This window comes from Pieris rapae, chromosome 22 (genome assembly GCF_905147795.1).
Source record: "Pieris rapae chromosome 22, ilPieRapa1.1, whole genome shotgun sequence".
Classification (NCBI taxonomy): Eukaryota; Metazoa; Arthropoda; class Insecta; order Lepidoptera; family Pieridae; genus Pieris; species Pieris rapae.
In genome coordinates this window covers 1,926,723-1,943,915 of record NC_059530.1, presented here as the reverse complement: position 1 = coordinate 1,943,915, position 17,193 = coordinate 1,926,723, and the positions used below count along the sequence as shown (strand labels likewise).

General features: G+C 32.9%; 1 protein-coding gene across 2 annotated transcripts; it reads left to right on the top strand.

The window, feature by feature from the left end:
• The first annotated feature begins 2,267 nt into the window (after positions 1-2,267).
• On the top strand, positions 2,268-15,494 carry LOC110997307 (L-dopachrome tautomerase yellow-f2). Of its 2 annotated transcripts, XM_045633228.1 has the most exons (12): positions 2,268-2,454; positions 5,718-5,810; positions 7,627-7,725; positions 8,983-9,009; positions 9,290-9,388; positions 10,017-10,190; positions 11,218-11,334; positions 11,812-11,985; positions 12,828-13,003; positions 13,885-14,068; positions 14,713-14,815; positions 15,332-15,494. In XM_045633228.1, the coding sequence occupies exons 2-12, from the start codon at positions 5,771-5,773 to the stop codon at positions 15,372-15,374; spliced, it is 1,236 nt and encodes a 411-aa protein (XP_045489184.1). In that variant the 5' UTR covers positions 2,268-2,454; positions 5,718-5,770; the 3' UTR covers positions 15,375-15,494. The 2 variants fall into 2 exon arrangements, with proteins under 2 accessions (XP_045489184.1, XP_045489183.1); XM_045633227.1 differs by lacking the exon at positions 5,718-5,810 and having other exon boundaries at positions 2,270-2,454.
• The last annotated feature ends 1,699 nt before the right edge of the window (positions 15,495-17,193 follow it).

Below are 17,193 nucleotides of genomic sequence, written 5' to 3'. Positions count from 1 at the left end.
TTTATCAAAATAATGCACTAAGTATTGTACACATTGAAAAGGTCTACAGAAAAGTCGGTGATGGTATATGTCTATCTGTTATGGATAACCCACATTTTTATATACAACGTTCACAGATTTTCTGTAGTGTATTCAGTATCAGCATTGCACCCGTGCGAAGCCGGGGCGGGTCGCTAGTTACTTTTAAGTTAAGTTTTCAGTTTAAAGAACTTTATTTCTCATTACAAAACATAAATATTTATTTACATGAGAAACTTAATATTAATATGTATATATTATATACGAGCGAGATACACGTCGCCATTAGCAGTAACAATTTTAGTCAGCTATGTTCATTCTAACATGCATCTTTAATGCCTTTTTGAATTTGTCAATTTGAGATGGTAATTGATTAAATAATTGCACACCGTCATATCTAATAGATTTCTTCAAATAATTTGTACGCGGCTTCGGCAAGATAACTCGCTCGACGAGTATTGCGAGTAGTAGTGTATTTGATTTTTTTAAACGACAAGCAACTATGGATAGAGCTATTTAAATTTTTTTTATCAAGATACAGGTGCTATAGTTGTTTAATTGTCATAATTTTGGTTTCTTGGTAGATTTTATTAGTCGGTGTTAAAAAATTGTATCTATATAATGATTTTATTAATTTATTTGTAGTGGTTGTAAGTTTGAAATTATGTTTTTACATGCCGTACCCCATATTTCAATTAGATATATGAAATGTGGCTTGACTAAACAATTATAAATTAAATGACGTACGGATTGAGGAATACATTTTGATATTGACCAAAATCTGCCTACAAGTGATTTTAGTTTGGTAATTATGTGTGATATATGAAAGTTCCACTTTAAATATGTATCTATTCTAAGACCCAGATATTTTTCCCATTTTTTGTTTGTGATTTCAACGTCTTGAACTTTTAACGGTTGAAAGATAGGAATGATTTTATTTTTTGCTCTGAATATTACATAAGATGTTTTTGAGATATTTATGGTTAGCAGATTTTGTTGAAACCAAGAATATAGAGAATTTAGGTCTGACTGAGCTCGAGCAACCATAGTCTGGATATTTATACCGAAATAAAAGAAGCAGGTGTCATCAGCGTAGAGAGTGATTTGGGCATGTAAACCGAGCTCGTGAATGTTATTAATATATATTAAAAATAACAGTGGACCTAGTATAGACCCTTGTGGGACGCCGCCTGTTACTGGTATTTCTGAGCTTTGAGCATTACCTATTTTGGCTATCTGGGTTCTGTTTCATAGATAAGATTTGAATAATTTTTTTACAAAATGTCGATGTTTCACATCTGCCAAGCGTCTCGACACGGCTTACGGTTTTATTAATAATCCGAGCACCCCGAATACTTCATCGTCAGTCATTGTGTCACTTTATATAGGCATAATCACAATCTAACACCACACAAAAATACCATAGTTATAAACGTACAGTATTTCTATTCACAGGAGACCGAAGAGCTGGAAGCTAGCTCGGGCAAAGCGATAGTCTAGCTATCCAAAGGCGGAACGCTTCCAGTATCTTCGAAACCTTGCCTAAAGTGATTCCTTTTAATAATATATTTAAATACATTATATTTTAAGATTAGTTTTTGTTTTCTGTTTAATTAAACTATGTAACTATACATACTACTAAGTAAAAAATAGCTGTACGTAATAATAATATTATTATTACATTACTAAGAATTGAAATCGGTAGAATTTTATTTATACAATGTGGTCAAATGATATCACGGAAAATCCCTTGGCAAAACAGATATCTATGTTAAGAATCGATATGATTAGGTCATCTATGTACAGTACAAGGGGTGTTCCATAAAATGTGCTAATGGCGTTAGCATTAGACATTATGACATATATTTACATTATGTTAATTTAATTTACGATGTTAGTCACCTTTCACGTTTTTACACATATTTCTTCTGCTATGTATAAAACAATTAGTTACACGACAACAACGAAATATCTTTATTCATCTAGGTAAACAAGTACACTTATGAATGTCAAAAAAATTAAATTTATTGTCAATTTACATTTACTACCAATTCGCAAGTCAAGGACGAAAAACTGGCAAGAAGCTTTCCGCCACTCTTCAATCGCTAAGTTTTTAATACATATTGTTTAAACTGGAGCAAATACATCCCAAAAAAAAATCTATGCACATGACAATTGTCAAAAATGACAAGCGCGCCAACTTCGAAATAGCGTTGACTTATTAACGCACAGAAAACAATTTGCGCGGCGCGTAGCATCAAAGCGAACATAATTTACTCAGAAATAGTGAGACTCGGACGTCATACGACATTTACAATATGTTAAAAGTGTATGTGTTTTTGTGCATCTCAAAAGTTGTATTGGCACAAAACCTTGGTGCTTTTCAAGAAGTCTTTGCTTGGAAACAAGTTACATATGACATAAATGGAATTCAGTGTAAGTAACTAATCTTGGCAGTTTATTTTAAAGACTATTGGGTTCTATTGAATTAAACTTTCATTTATCAATTAAGTAATTAAGTTTAAATAATATATATAATCGGTTCGTGTGGAATTAAGTTTCATTCCATCTTATCGTTGATAAATAATTCTTTATCTTTACATTTCTTAATAAAAAGCTCTTTTTTATTAAGAAATGTTTTAGCGAATTCATCAGTAGATTGTTTTTTTATTTATATTAAATTTATTGTGTTTGTATGTCTTTTAAATATGTGATGTATGTCTGTTTTAATTAAATAAACGTATTTTTTTTTTTCATTTTTTTTAAATAAATTACAAAGCTGTGGTTTCACATGTAAATTTCGTCTTTCAGTTCCTATATCTTTCCATATACATATAATTTAAAATATTGAATATTGAATCTCACACATCTCTAACTTTTCAAATGAGATTTAGACAATTCTATTTATTGTATTTCATAACTGTCATTCGTGTACTAACAAAAAGGCAAAATATATATCCAATTGTGTAATTCGGCCCTCTAGTAAGTACGTTATATGATAAAAATCTTAAAGTATCTTAGACAAAACCAAGCCACCAGAAATACCCACAAATACTTATACTAGGTAGTAATTGCAATGACCTTCGACACTGCAATCAATAGATACACTGTTAGTATTGACACGTCTTTGAACTTATAATCAGTACAGACTAGATGTATATAATCCCTCGTAAATACCCGTAATCCCTGGCCGTTGAATATTTACGCTTTATACATATTGGTTGTAAATTTATTTACAAAAAACATCGCGAACTGCATTTCTGAGAAGACTTAACAATGTGTATCTGAATAATTTAATTAAGTGTTGTGTCCATTTATTATTATTATTACTAAAAAAATATCAAATCGGTGGCTCTACAAAAAAATCAAAATATCAAATCAGCCTCCTGTGCCTGGCACACGCCGTCGACTTTTTGGGTATAAGACATGCCAGTTTTCTCACGAAGTTTTCCTTCACCGTTAGAGCGAATGTTTAATGATGAATGAATGAAAAAACATTGGTGGTTAACAATTATAAAACAGTTAGAAATATTTACATTATTTGTTTTAATGTCTTAATTATTTTGGTCGAAGACCTTCTCTTTACATGGAAAAAAAAGTACACCATTTCTTGACAACTTCCTTTTAATGTGTATTTTAACATAATTCAAGCTTTTTATTGAATTATTTCTGTAACATTCTGTAACGTGACAGCTAATAATCAAATAGGTGTCCATCGAAAACTGGCTTCTTATAGAATTATTTCTAATTTAAAACATAAATAAAATGAAGCAGAGAAACATAAATAAAATGTAGAGTTAAAAGATTCTTTTAATTTAGAAACTGATCCTGTTTCCTTTCAACTCAAAATCCAGTCTTGTTATAAAACGTGGATAGCAGCTGTTACCATGACTACGATCCGTGCAAAAAGTTGTAATCATCGTGGTATTTTTATATTCATTTATACAAGTACGTTTAATATCATATTAGTATCAGCAATTACGTTAAACTCTTGAGTTTTTCAATCTGGTACCACAGACATTATGATATGTTGACGTAAATACGTCTTTAAATTTGTAAATCTTGAGTTGTAGTTACGAATCTGTCATCCAAAATAAAGTAATTCCAGTCCCTAAAAGATCAAAGATGCATCATGTGCGGTTAAGAAAGATGAACGGTGATTATCAGTTTTTTCTTTTGACTCGGAGAAGCTATTGGTTTAAGTTTTAATCATAACATAAACGTATTCACAACGACCGCGGCCATGACACAGCCCTATTTTTGATTGCCTTATATTCAATGTCATACGTCTTTACTTTAATGACTAACCACAGGCAAAGATACGAACTTAGTATGTTTGCGATATTATGTGGGTTGTATGACCATTTTTCATTTATTCATTTAGGTAACACAATGTACACTTATGAATGCCAATAAAGAAATACATATTGACTGTCAAATGTAATTTGACATTTACTGCCAGTTCTCAAATCAAGGGCGTAGAACAGACGAGAAGAACTGACAATAAACTCTCCGCCACTTTATCGCCAAGTTGTATGTACATAATGTTTGTAAGGAGCTGCCACCATTGCACCATGTTCCACATGACATTTTAATAGTTAATTAACAACAAAAAACAACAAATATTTGTCCTCTATCAGCAGTACGAATGGGGAAAAAGTAGCACGCACTTACGTACTCGTTGGAACAACACGCAAATATGTACATAGCCGAAATAACTAACGTTACATAAAAACGAAAACGAATTTAAAAAGTTTGGTCCTTGTGGCATCTGTACCTTTACTGGTATTACCTTGCTGTATTGTGATACTAATTCGTTGAGAGAGGAAAGCAATAGCTCTAGGGTCAGCAGTACTATCCACACTCCAACTTACATCTTAAATAACCGCCTGTACACTTGAACCCCATGGCCCAAGAGTCTCCAAAGATAACAAAAAAGCGAAGTAATCCATATTTATTTTTTTATTAATAATAATGTGACAAATTCAGAAGCTATAGAAGGCTTTAAACACACTTTTAAACTTTAATTACATTTACAACCCCATTGGACTTTCTGATCATCTATAAATCAATTATTAACCAAGAAAAAATTACAAAGTTTTTAAGGTCAACATGTATGTACGTAAATCTTAATATATATAAATTACGTGTTTGTCCGCTATGGACTCCTAAACTACCGAACGATATCAATCAAATTTGCACACCGTGTGCAGTTTGATCTAACTTAAAAGATAGGATAGCTCATATCTCAATTTATACCATGCAAATATTTGTTTATTATTTGATACAATTATAACAGATGGCGCTGTGTTAAAAGTAAAAACGTTTCACATAAGCTATCTACCTTTCACAAAGGTTCTTCTACCGTTTCCCTTGAAGAGTTTACTACCATGTTATATAATAAAAACCTTAGCCACAACAAAGCTTGGCAGAGTCTGCTAGTTAAATATAAATTTCATAGTAAACTCAAGCGGATGTTTACAAATTAGTACAATATTTGGTTTGTTTAAGGTCAGACAGAACATGATGCAACAAGATTAGCCAGTCGGTGATTTACCGCGTCGATAAAAAACTCAAGATACACACACACACAACACATCTGACAAAATCACACACACGCATACAGTATTTTATTTTAAGTCTGTCATGTAAAATGTGTTTTCTTTGATTTTTTTTTATATAAAAATAATTTGTATTAGGTTACGTATAATATTTGACTCACGGTTGATGATCTGGTCACCCTGGACACTTGATGATGAAAGTAGTGTGGGGACTAGCATCGGTATGGTTAGGTACAGTATAATTTTGATTTTGCATATTTTTATTTACTTAAGAGTTCACTCATATAAAAAAATGTAGGAATGAAATCCCTGATTGTTTTTGATTGTACAGAAAGCTAACGAGCAGGCTTATGTTACGCCACCTATGGACATCTACGACACAAAATTTGTGTTGCTGGCTCTTAAATGGTACCACTCTTAAAGTCCTCTAAGTAGTAACGCAAATACAAACAAAACTGGATACCTACAATTTTTCTTTCCACCAAGATGTCGAACGGATTTAAATAATTTTCTTCTATACTACTACTAAGTAAATTTCAAAATCTTCTTTTTGATAATTTTTCTTATGCCTCGTAATTAGCTACTACTTATATATCAAGCTTAAACATTTTTGTTTATAGACATTATTATTTTTATTTTTTTCTTTAGGTTTTAGTACATTTCGTTTTAGTCATAGTTAAAATATGTTATTTTGAATTTTTTTGTTAATATCTATGCACTTTTTGTATTTTACCCTCTGTAGGTTTTCCATTTTTTATTGTTCCATATTAGGCTTGCCTGGAAGAAATCGTTGTTAGCGATAAGACCGCCCGTGGCCTAATAACGTATGTAACCTGATTTTTATATGTATATTTTTGTAAAAGGCAACGAAGTGTAAATAAATAAATACTTAGGCCAGTGACATATACACTATGACATTATACCCATTAAACCATTAAAAATTAATTCATTACACGTGAAAAGTCACAAACCAATTGAAACATTGACGATCCATAAATAGACGATGCAAGAAACCTGTTCTTGACGAGAATTCTCATTCGAATACAGGATGCATTCCTGTATTGGAATAAGAATTAAATGTAGATGATGTCTGATTAGCATATTTTTTGTTATGCATAATTATAATTGTTTGATTTATGTAATATTTTTTTAATAAAAATTTAATATTGTGCAGCTGGTAGCGAGTTTAATTAATTTGCAATAAGATAGTTGATTTTTTCCCCATATATAATGTATTTGGGTAATAGAAATTCGTTTTTTAATTTTTTATGTGTTGAATAGTGAATGTAAGTTTTCATTGTTGAAGTTATACTTCTTTTGGCGCGATGGAGAAAAATAAGGAGAGTGAATTTTTATTGCACACGCACACCAACACCTAAATTCGACATCGTAAAGTTAGGTCTATGTGGCATGGAAATCGATAACTATGTTCAAGTTGTATATTCTAGTAATTTATATCTAGAACACGTGTTTCGTAACAGTACAATTAAACAGTGTGAATAAATAAATATTATTTTGGTGTTTTTAAATTAATTTCATATACGATGGTGATAGGGTATTTACTAATAATTTATTTATTTAAATAAAATCTTTTTGATTTATTTTAATATTTATCGTTAATCACTACTGCATTTTAGTTATTTTTTTCCATACACCAAAGAAGTATAACTTCTAACGCGTGTACATAAGTAAGTACACACACTCTTTTTTTAGGTAGTTTTCTGTAAAGTAGTCATTAGTAGTTAATTTTTAGATTACAATTTGTTCTACTTTTAAAATCTATTTATAATTCTTAACTGGCCTTTTACGGTTTTCACTTCATTTACACACAAAACAATTCTTATTTACTTAAATCAACATTTCATTGAACTTATTGAAGATTGCAGAGAAGAGAACTTCTGAAAGAGATAGCAAATGGAGTATAACTAAGAAAAGTCTCTCAGGTCACAAGGAGTCCAAAGATCCGGCAAGACCAATGCATTATGCAACGCTGTTTGTGTTAAAGCTTTTGAATGTCAAACATTTCTGATGAAATTGTTCTTTACAGTATTGCAAGATCGATACGGTGATGTTGATGATGAGCGTATGAAGAGAGAGACAGACAGACTGGTTTTCTCCACTGCGGAGGAGCAGAACTCGAATCATGGTAAGTCCAGACATCAGAAGAGTATTCAGCAGTCACCAAAAGTAAGCAATGCTCTCAAAAATAACAGTACATAAATGTATTTATAGTTTGTATGAATCCCCGAAAATGCATTTCGTTTTTAATCATAGACAATGTTGACGTAATCACCAAATATGAAAATCAAACACCCCCTATGGTGCTTATGTAATACTTGAACGACCCCAGGGCAGCAGTCATTGCACAAACCAAGAGTTATTTTAGAAGAAGAGCAAGAGCTATTGGTAATCATTTCAATAATATTCTTACATCGGTGAGATCAAGAGCATCTTTCAAAATCTATTTTAAGATACTATTTTCTTAAATAAAAACTATTTTCTTAAAAATACTAATTTCTTAAAATAGATAATCTATTTTAAGAAATTAGTATTTTTTATTTCCACAAATTTTAAGTGGAAAATTCAGGTATTTCTAAACTCGACTCTCATCCCTATTACTACGATATGCTGTGTCAATAGACTTTCTATGTGTGCATTTCATACTCGCTCGTATGGTGAAGATAAACATCGTGAGGAGATCGGCATGCTTAGACCCAACGATAGTAGTTAGTTAATTAATGTCCTATAACCAGGTGGGGCAAAGGGCGTCCACAGTGAAACTCCATCGCGTTCGGTCTTAAGACCCAACGGTGGTTTCATTATTTTTTACAGGCAGAGTTCAAACACACTGCAAATTTGTGTGTAATGTCTGTTGCCTCGCAATGTTTGCCGTTCTTGTCCAGCAAATACTGCAGAAAAATTTGACCTCAATTTTTGCCGTGCACCTTCCTATGTGGAACCAGCTGTGTACCAATGTATTTCCCAACAAAGTAGACTTAGGGTCCTTCAAGAAAAGAGCATATTAAAAGCACCCAATGCACTCGCGAGCCCTCTGGCTCACATAACAAATAACAATAGATGATCTTTCTGCCGGTTTACCACCTGTTCTATAGAAAACAAATGAGAGTCGCATGACTCAGTAGAGCAAAACATCGAAAATTTATTTTATATAAGTCTTATATATAACCGGGTACTAACAAAACTAAAAAACAACTGAACAAAACTAAAAAAAAGTTTGTACTCTATTCCCACTAAATAGGGCGCGCGGAGTGGATTCAGTTCAGTCATGATTTTAAGGTTTGGTCAGCCTTTCGCGCCATTTGGGGAAATAAGGGGTGAGGTAGTACCCGGTTATATATTAATAGTTCTGTCTGTGTATGTGTACTTTTATGTCTTTTTTAAGGACCTGTGACTCCGCCTGATACAAATGGTAAGCAATTATTTTTATCTTATTTATTTTATTTAAAAAAAAGATTAATAGCACTCGACAAACTGATACATTGCCACGTAAAGGGCCCGGGACTAGACTTCTAATTAATTTGCTGTATTTCTTTTAAAATAAGTGTTGTTTGATGATTTGCTTTTTTAAAAGAGTATCGAGATTTTTTGACGCTGGCATTTTCGGCCTCTGTCTTCTTTGCCGATAAGTAGGGATGCCTACAGATTCAAATAAAAAACATATTTTATTTATTATGTGAATTTTATTACAGCTGACGCGAACAAATTCTTCATACAATACAACAATGTGCCCATGGGTGCCGAGAAAGTTGGACATCGATTATTCATCGCATTACCTCGACGTAGATATGGTATAGTAATTTTTTATATATTGTGTTTTGGTAGAGTAAAAGTATCCAGCTTTGGCCCCAGAAGGGGGTGACATAGTCGTGGTCAAGTCAAGAACTTATACGTTTGCCATCATACATTAAATTAATTAAATATTGAAGGTATGTAGTTACATAAAATCTGTATGGTGACAAAATATTGAAATCAAAACATTATGTTCAATTAGTGATCCACCTAATTCCTGGAACCAGCTCAGAGGGGGTCATGATCCGAAATGTTTAATTACGTACCTCACGCGGAACAACATTGAGTCCACACATAAACTCGTTAAACTAATTGTAAATAGTGGCACGAGATGGGGCTTCATTAAGAAATGCTAATCGCAGCCAATCATAGCTTTGTTGTTGAGTAAGCCCTCAATGAAAGTCATATTAAATCGTTGACCGAAAATTTTCTCGCGTTAGGTTCATTTTCACGTGTAACAAGAGTTTTAGATTTGCCGCCAATTCACAAAAAAACAAATGACAAATGAAGCAATATACTAAATTATGTTTCCAAAGAGTTCTAAAACTGAAATTAAAAAAAGTTTTAATTAGCAATGTTTCTAACTGGCCAGTTCTTAACATTTTCAGTGTGAATTATTAATTACAGGAATACCAGCCACGTTGAACTACATAGATTTAAACGATCAAAATGGCCGATCGCCAGCCCTGAAACCCTATCCGAATATATATTCAGGTAGATCCCTTATATCTGTTTATCGAACACGAGCAGATACATGCGGAAGGCTGTGGATGGTGGATACTGGATTACTGGAGTTACCGGGTAAGTTGAACCGCCTTTGTCAACGTTATATAACCCGATAACCCGGTAAACTTCTGTTTATTTATTTTGTGTTTATATTTATAGAACAGGGGGCAGACGGGCAGGAGGCTCACCTGATGATAAGTGATACCGCCGCCCATGGACACACTCAATGCTAGAGGGCTCGCGAGTGGGTTACCGGCCTTTTAAGAATTTGTACGCTCTTTTCTTGAAGGACCCTAAGTCGAATTGGTTCGGAAATACTTGGGTGGGCAGCTGGTTCCACAAAGTTACTTGACTTCCATTATGTATCATGTCCACTTTATTTATTTTGGTAATAAATATCTCCTCTAGAAATGCATGGTTAAATTTAGAACTAATGAGCCGCTGAACTCTGACGCTGAGACTCTAGGTTAGTAGTTGGTGTGGAGTGTCACCATCGGACGAGGCATAAACGAAATTCCATCTGTTTTATCGTGACGTACATCGTTCTACACCTTTTTAAGACAGTTTTAGCCGCGCAACTACACGATGTGGTACCCGTTGAAGTATTTCTGAACCAATACGATACGGGTCCTTCAAGAGGACAGCAGATTGAAATTCAAAATCATATATTCATTGAGATTAACACAATGTACAAATTTATGAACGTCATTATAGAAATACGTATAAAATGATAAATGCTTCCAATTTTACATTTACTGCCAGTTCTCAAATCAGAAGAAGAACTGGCAATAAACCCTCCACCACTCTTTTTAATCACCAAGATTTTGTTTTACACGTTTGTAACGACTTGCAACCATCACGCGATGTTCCCATATCATCTTAATTAATAGTTAATTTATAACTGAAAAAAATTAAAGCCAAGATTAGTCCTTTATTGGCAGTGGTATTGATGATGAGCTTAGCTTTGATCGGGTGATTAGCTCAGATGAGCCTTCTGCCCGTTTCTCCTTGTTCTATAATAAAAAATCTGGATATTACTTTCCGAGACAGTAGGATCAATATCCTCCTATTTTAAAACCGCTTAGGCATTTTACACTTGCAGTTAATCGTCGACAGTTGCAGCCGCCAGCCATAGTTGTATACGACCTGAAGACGGACCAGGTGATCTTTAGGTATACCTTCAAGGAATCGGATATCCCTTCAGCAAGCACTCCAACAGGTGTGTAACAAACTACAGATACCGGCAAACTTCTTGAACAGATGGCAATGGATTCGCAGAAGCGATTTTCAGGTATCACGGGGGGGGGAGATGGGGGGGGGGTAGAGTGACGTGTCGATCGCGTGATTGACCAGTTTTAACCGGTTTAATAATAGTTTTTAATAGTATTAACCAGTTGACGTTTGTGTCAACTGCTGTCGCTGCGATACGATGCGCAAACTTTCCTCCACTCTCTTGTTTAATGCTCAAGAAGTTTGCCGGTATTTGTAATATTATTTATTAATTAGCGGTCAGTATTTTATTAAAAATGACTTGATAATTTTTGTTGATATGGATTTTATTTATAACTGTAGTACATAACTCACTCTATTATCAATACGCTATTTTACTCAAAAAAAAAATTACGTTTTAATTGTAATTTTTTTTTTGAGATTGATTGATTTAATAAATAAATAAATAACATGAACTCTATTCTAGGCCTTGCATCAATAACAGTGGATATAACAAACAACTGCGCAGACGCATATGCCTATGTCCCGGATTTGACAACAAATGGTATCATTGTGTATTCGCTGAGAGATAACGATAGCTGGCGAATCACCCATAATTACTTCAATTTCAATCCACTGTCTGAAAATTTGAGGGTTTCTGGTGAGTATATCCGAATAAAGGATTTGTGTTATTTTTAATATTATTTTCTACAATGTCCGTTTAAAAGTAGCTTATTAAACAAATCCATATTAATTGCTTTTTCGTTTCGTACATATAGGGAATTAAATATTATGACAATATCTGTTCAATATGTTTTTAAAGCCTTGTGAGTACAAAAAATAAAAACAATTTTAAGCAAATGGTGGCTTTCACCAGTATAATACTTACTCGAAACAGAAATAATCTAAGCGTATGACCAACCAGGCTCCAGAAGATGAACTACTTCTTGTGGGATTGAATCCGTTTATACAACAACTTATATATATATATATATATATATTGATTTCCAAGCCAAAGTAGAGAAAATTAAATTATTCTAATCCTTGGGATTGATCTGCATACATGGATACATCAATCAATATTTATGGCTTCTCTTACAAACAATTTGTACGACTCAAACCTTGTACGATTTACTTGATTTTATTCAACCATTTTATGGTACGATTTGTCTTTAGTCTCAAAATAGGCTTTTGTATAAACAAAAAAAGTCCTTCACAACACAAACTAAAAATCACATTAAAATAATACCCGTAGCGCCATCTATGTGTCGGCGTATCAACTTTGTATCAACTGAATGAAATTCTGTCTCACAGATATTTCGATACAGCGAGAAAATATTTGATATTAATTATTATTTTAGTAATACTAATATTCTATAAATATATTAGCGATTTCTATATATTTTATTTATCAAAATGTATATAATGTTTACATACGTCATCTTTAAAAACTTAAAATATATATAAAAACAAGGGTGAAGAAAAAAAAATGTTTTCCGTCAGGCGAATATTTTCAATGGAGCGACGGCATATTCAGCATCGCCCTATCACCAGCCGGTTCTGGATGCAGGACAGCATATTTCCACCCTCTCATCAGCACACAAGAGTTCTCTATTTCCACCTGCCTTTTGCAGAATAAAACTGCGAGCAGCGATCGTTACTTCTTCGATAAGTTAGCTGTAAGTTCAAACAAGAATTTCTCATCAAAATCAATTCAACGTCATGCGTCTTAAGAACATTCTTAAGACGTATGACGTTGAATTGATTTGAAGCCACATACATGGCTTGTATTATTATTTGTCTGTCTTCGATTTTTATTAAGTAGATCGTCTTTTTTAATGTATAAACATTATGCTGTGTATGTGTCGCAGCCAACTAGCTTTTTTAGCCATTCAATTAACACCCTAGCCATTTAACTAAATGGTTTAACAAGCGGCCTGAAAGATATTCAGCCATAGCATTTGTAAACTGACATTTAATAAACTGGCTGGCTAAAGCTTAGGCCATTCGTACAATACAGACATTATTTGACAGAAATAAAATATGTAGATGAAACATATGACATAACAAATATTTTTTTTTAAATTGCTTAAGTCAAATTCACATTAGTATTGTCACTGCACTCTTCCATTGTACTTGTTGTTTTTCATTAAACTTTGGAAAACACCACAACAGTGGCTGTAGTTTGCCGACAGTTTGATAGTTTGTAGAGTTTCGTTTCTAGTTTGAGAGTGGCAGAAAGTTAATTTTAATTTAAATTAACAGTCTAGGCGAGTAATGAAACGTCATTGACCCAAATCATTAACCTAGCTGTTTGATCAACTGGCTGAACATCTTTCAGGCAACTAGTTAAACGGTGCCGTTTAGTTAAAAGGCTAGGTTGTTAATTGCTAAGAGATGTAAGAAACATTTAAGGCTTGGGTTTGTAGTCCGTTTTACAGAATAGGAGGGAAACAGGAAGGAGGACAGTCACTACCAGAAGCAAATGCATTGCCAATTATTAAAATAACACAAATTCAAAGGCGAAAGTTTTTTTAATTGATATCATTTTGTGTTTTAGTACTTAGGCGAGCGAGGTCCAAACAGTCAATCCACAATGCATGACTATCATGAGCCATCGAGAGTTCTGTTCTTCGCTGACATAGGAAGGGACGCCGTCTCGTGTTGGAATACGCAAAGAAAGTTGGAACCGCAAAATGTTGCTATTTTGGCGCAGGATAGCGAAAGATTGAGTTATCCCTCTGGTAAGTTTTTACTATTTCCCTCTTAGTGAGTTGTTCTCTGTTTTTTATTAGATTTTGGAGTATTTAATTATTTTTATATTAATTCATAATATTCCTCTTAAAAAATTTGACCTGATTACAGAAATGTTATATGTGTTACTGACAAGGGACAAATATATTTCTTTTAATGTTTTCCATTCTAAGTATACATATAAAATTGTACTCAAATCTATTCTATATAAGTAGGTATCTATTATTGAGATTTTTGAAGAGAAACATCTAATGCGATTTCCAACAAATTTTCGTTATTATGTTTCACGTTTCTTGGGAGGGGGAATAGAAAGAGACAGAGCAATAGTGTGGCACTCAAACGCATACGCGTAGTATACCTGTTACATACCAGTGCGAGCGTTAGCAACGAGTAGCGTCCAATATTCCAACGAAAGTTTGAGAAAGAAAGAAAGATACACAAAGTTAGAAAGTAGGAAAGAGAAAGAGAGTGAGGTAGATCTACACGAACTAGTACTACTAGTACAGCGAAGTAAACAGTAATAGTACTTTTTGTTCTATTTTTTATAATATTCATTATTTCATTTACAAAGACGCGATCAATTGTGAATTGTAAGCTTTTTATCTGTGATATATCCTTTATTTATACTATTTAGATTTGCATATTACGGACAACGAAGTTTGGGTGATAGCGAATAAACTACCAAGATTTGGCTACACTGCACTAGATACAAACGAGTATAACTTTTATATTTACAAGTAAGTATTGCTTATTCGTTATCGCATTTACTCTGATAACCTTTTTATTCTTATAAACGTATTTGACTAAAAGTTTAAAAATTCATCTTAATTGGGTTAAATATCTTTTAAACCAGAATTTCAAGTTGTACTCAAGTTCTTGTTTAGCGTTTTTTAGTCTGCAGGCCCTAAGAAAAACTGATCCATTACTTATAGGGTACATAGAATAAGTACAAAATGAGTTTTTGAGTCAAATAAAGTATGTTTTATTAAAAAAAATATAGTATAATATTATATTTCTGTTGACTAAAACAATTGGAAAAATGCATATATTCATATAGATAAGATAGAAACAATGGCGCGAAAAACTGAGTTGACAAGTCGAATTGCGCCATCTTTATTTTATTTTTTTCAATTTATCCCTAATGGGAAAGGCAAAAGACTGCGCCATCTTTAATTATGAATTGTCATTTCTCATACAACTATGAAACAACCAATCAACCTAAATCAAACTAACGATTTAAAAAATATTTTCAGAGCCAACGTAAGGGACCTTTTATTAGGTACTGTTTGTGAATAAACAGTTTTAATTGGTGGACTTCTACGCAGATGGAACCTGGCATTAAAATTTGGTCTCGTTATTTTAGTAAAATAAATATTTTGTATATTTGTAATAAGAAAATTAAACGCTATACATTCAGTGGTGTTTTTATTACAAGATACATTTACTTTGGAAATATCTATCTTTGTGTCAACAAGGAATTCAGTAATTTTAATATATAACATTTTATTTAATAATACTAACACAATATATTTTTAATAGCTTCTGGTCTAAGATCTGGCTGCAGGATTAGTGCATTCATGGCGTTTGCTAAAAAAACAATTTTTATATTATAATATACTATAAGCAGAAACTGAACAGAGGGCAGTAGGTGGTTTCGATCCCCACCCGCTTACTATAAAAGAAAGGCCTCAGTGTGCCACGCTAGCTTCCGGCTGAGCTAAGCTCGCCAAACAGCCCGTGCTGAGCTGTAAAGGCCCTTAAGGCCAACAGCGAGATTCCATTCAAAAAAAAAAGCCACGCTAGCATTTGCTGCCCGGACGTTGACTAGAGTGGTGGTTGGTTTCGAAGCCGCGTACTGTGAGTTCGTTCCATGTTATTTTTATTCGGTGTGATTTTGTGTGATTGTTTTAAGATTAACGGTTGTGTTTTTAGAATATCTAAAGTCGTGTTGTTTAGTTTGTATAAGTCAGATTTAAGATAATTTTAATGTGATTTTGAAATTATCGCGTTTTATTAGTTTGTTCATAAAATAACTTCTTAGGTTATTCCGAATTGTTTTATTTTTTTATTTAATTATCACTTCTGGTTGCTAAAAATACATATTATATTTATAATTACGACGCATGCGTAATGCCTTAATACTAAAAGCGTCGCGCAACCGGCCATCTCTATCCTCGTATAGCACATAATGTTACGCGTTAACTTTTTCACTCCATTAAATATTTATGATCTTTAACAGCCAGCAACCCTTATTTGCGGCCAGATTTAGGCAACCATATATGATAATTAATAGAAAAAAATTAGTTTCATTTCATATATCTACACTAATATTATAAAGAGAAAAACTTTGTTTGTTTGATAGTAATGAATAGGCTCATAAACTACTGGACCGATTTTAAATAGTATATTTCATTACAAGTGCGAAAAGCCTGTCATTGCAACGAGTTCCGACGAATGTCTTTTTTAATACAGTTGCGAAAAAATTAAGCCATTTAATAAAACTATTTGCTTTTTTTTCTCTTCTCTCCACGCAATAAATTCTATGCACGTAGATATGTAGCGACTTTTACGTTTCCAGTAAAATGTTCTCCGAAGCATTTTGTGCAATTATACTGAGATCGGGTGATATTAATTCAAATAAAATATCGTCGAAATTACTCATTTTGTTTGTGAAATTACATTTTTGGAAAATGGCGCCAACCGCCAAAGAATATGAGTAAATTTTTTTTATTTTCTTCACCCATTCTGGTCAGGCAAAGGGAATTTCACAGTCTTCAGTAGAATATTTTTATTGATATGAAATTAAAAGAAATCAAACCTAACTCATTGAATCCAATCATTAAATATTATATTGAAACAAATTAGTAGCTTCTTTTAAAATATTTGCGTGAATTATAAAAACTTCTATGTTTTTTTTTTAGTAAAACCTTCGTGGTTGGTTTTTTTTCTTTTTAATAGACATTGTTTTGACAGTTGGGAAAGAAAAAGCACGAGTGTGTAATAGCCCTCTTTCCGCACGCTCTCTGCAATATGCCACTTTTTGAGCAACTGTATTAAAATAGTATATTTCATTACAAGTGCGGAAAGCCTGTCATTGCAACGAGTTCCGACGAAT

What these genes read in the sequence shown, in the direction of transcription:
- LOC110997307 (XM_045633227.1), top strand. Translation starts at nt 2,337, where the DNA reads ATGTTAAAAGTGTATGTGTTTTTGTGCATCTCAAAAGTTGTATTGGCA. An exon ending in ATTACCTCGACGTAGATATG is followed by an intron (nt 9,389 to 10,016) that starts GTATAGTAATTT and finishes TATTAATTACAG; the next exon opens with GAATACCAGCCACGTTGAAC. An exon ending in ACTTCTTCGATAAGTTAGCT is followed by an intron (nt 13,004 to 13,884) that starts GTAAGTTCAAAC and finishes TTTGTGTTTTAG; the next exon opens with TACTTAGGCGAGCGAGGTCC.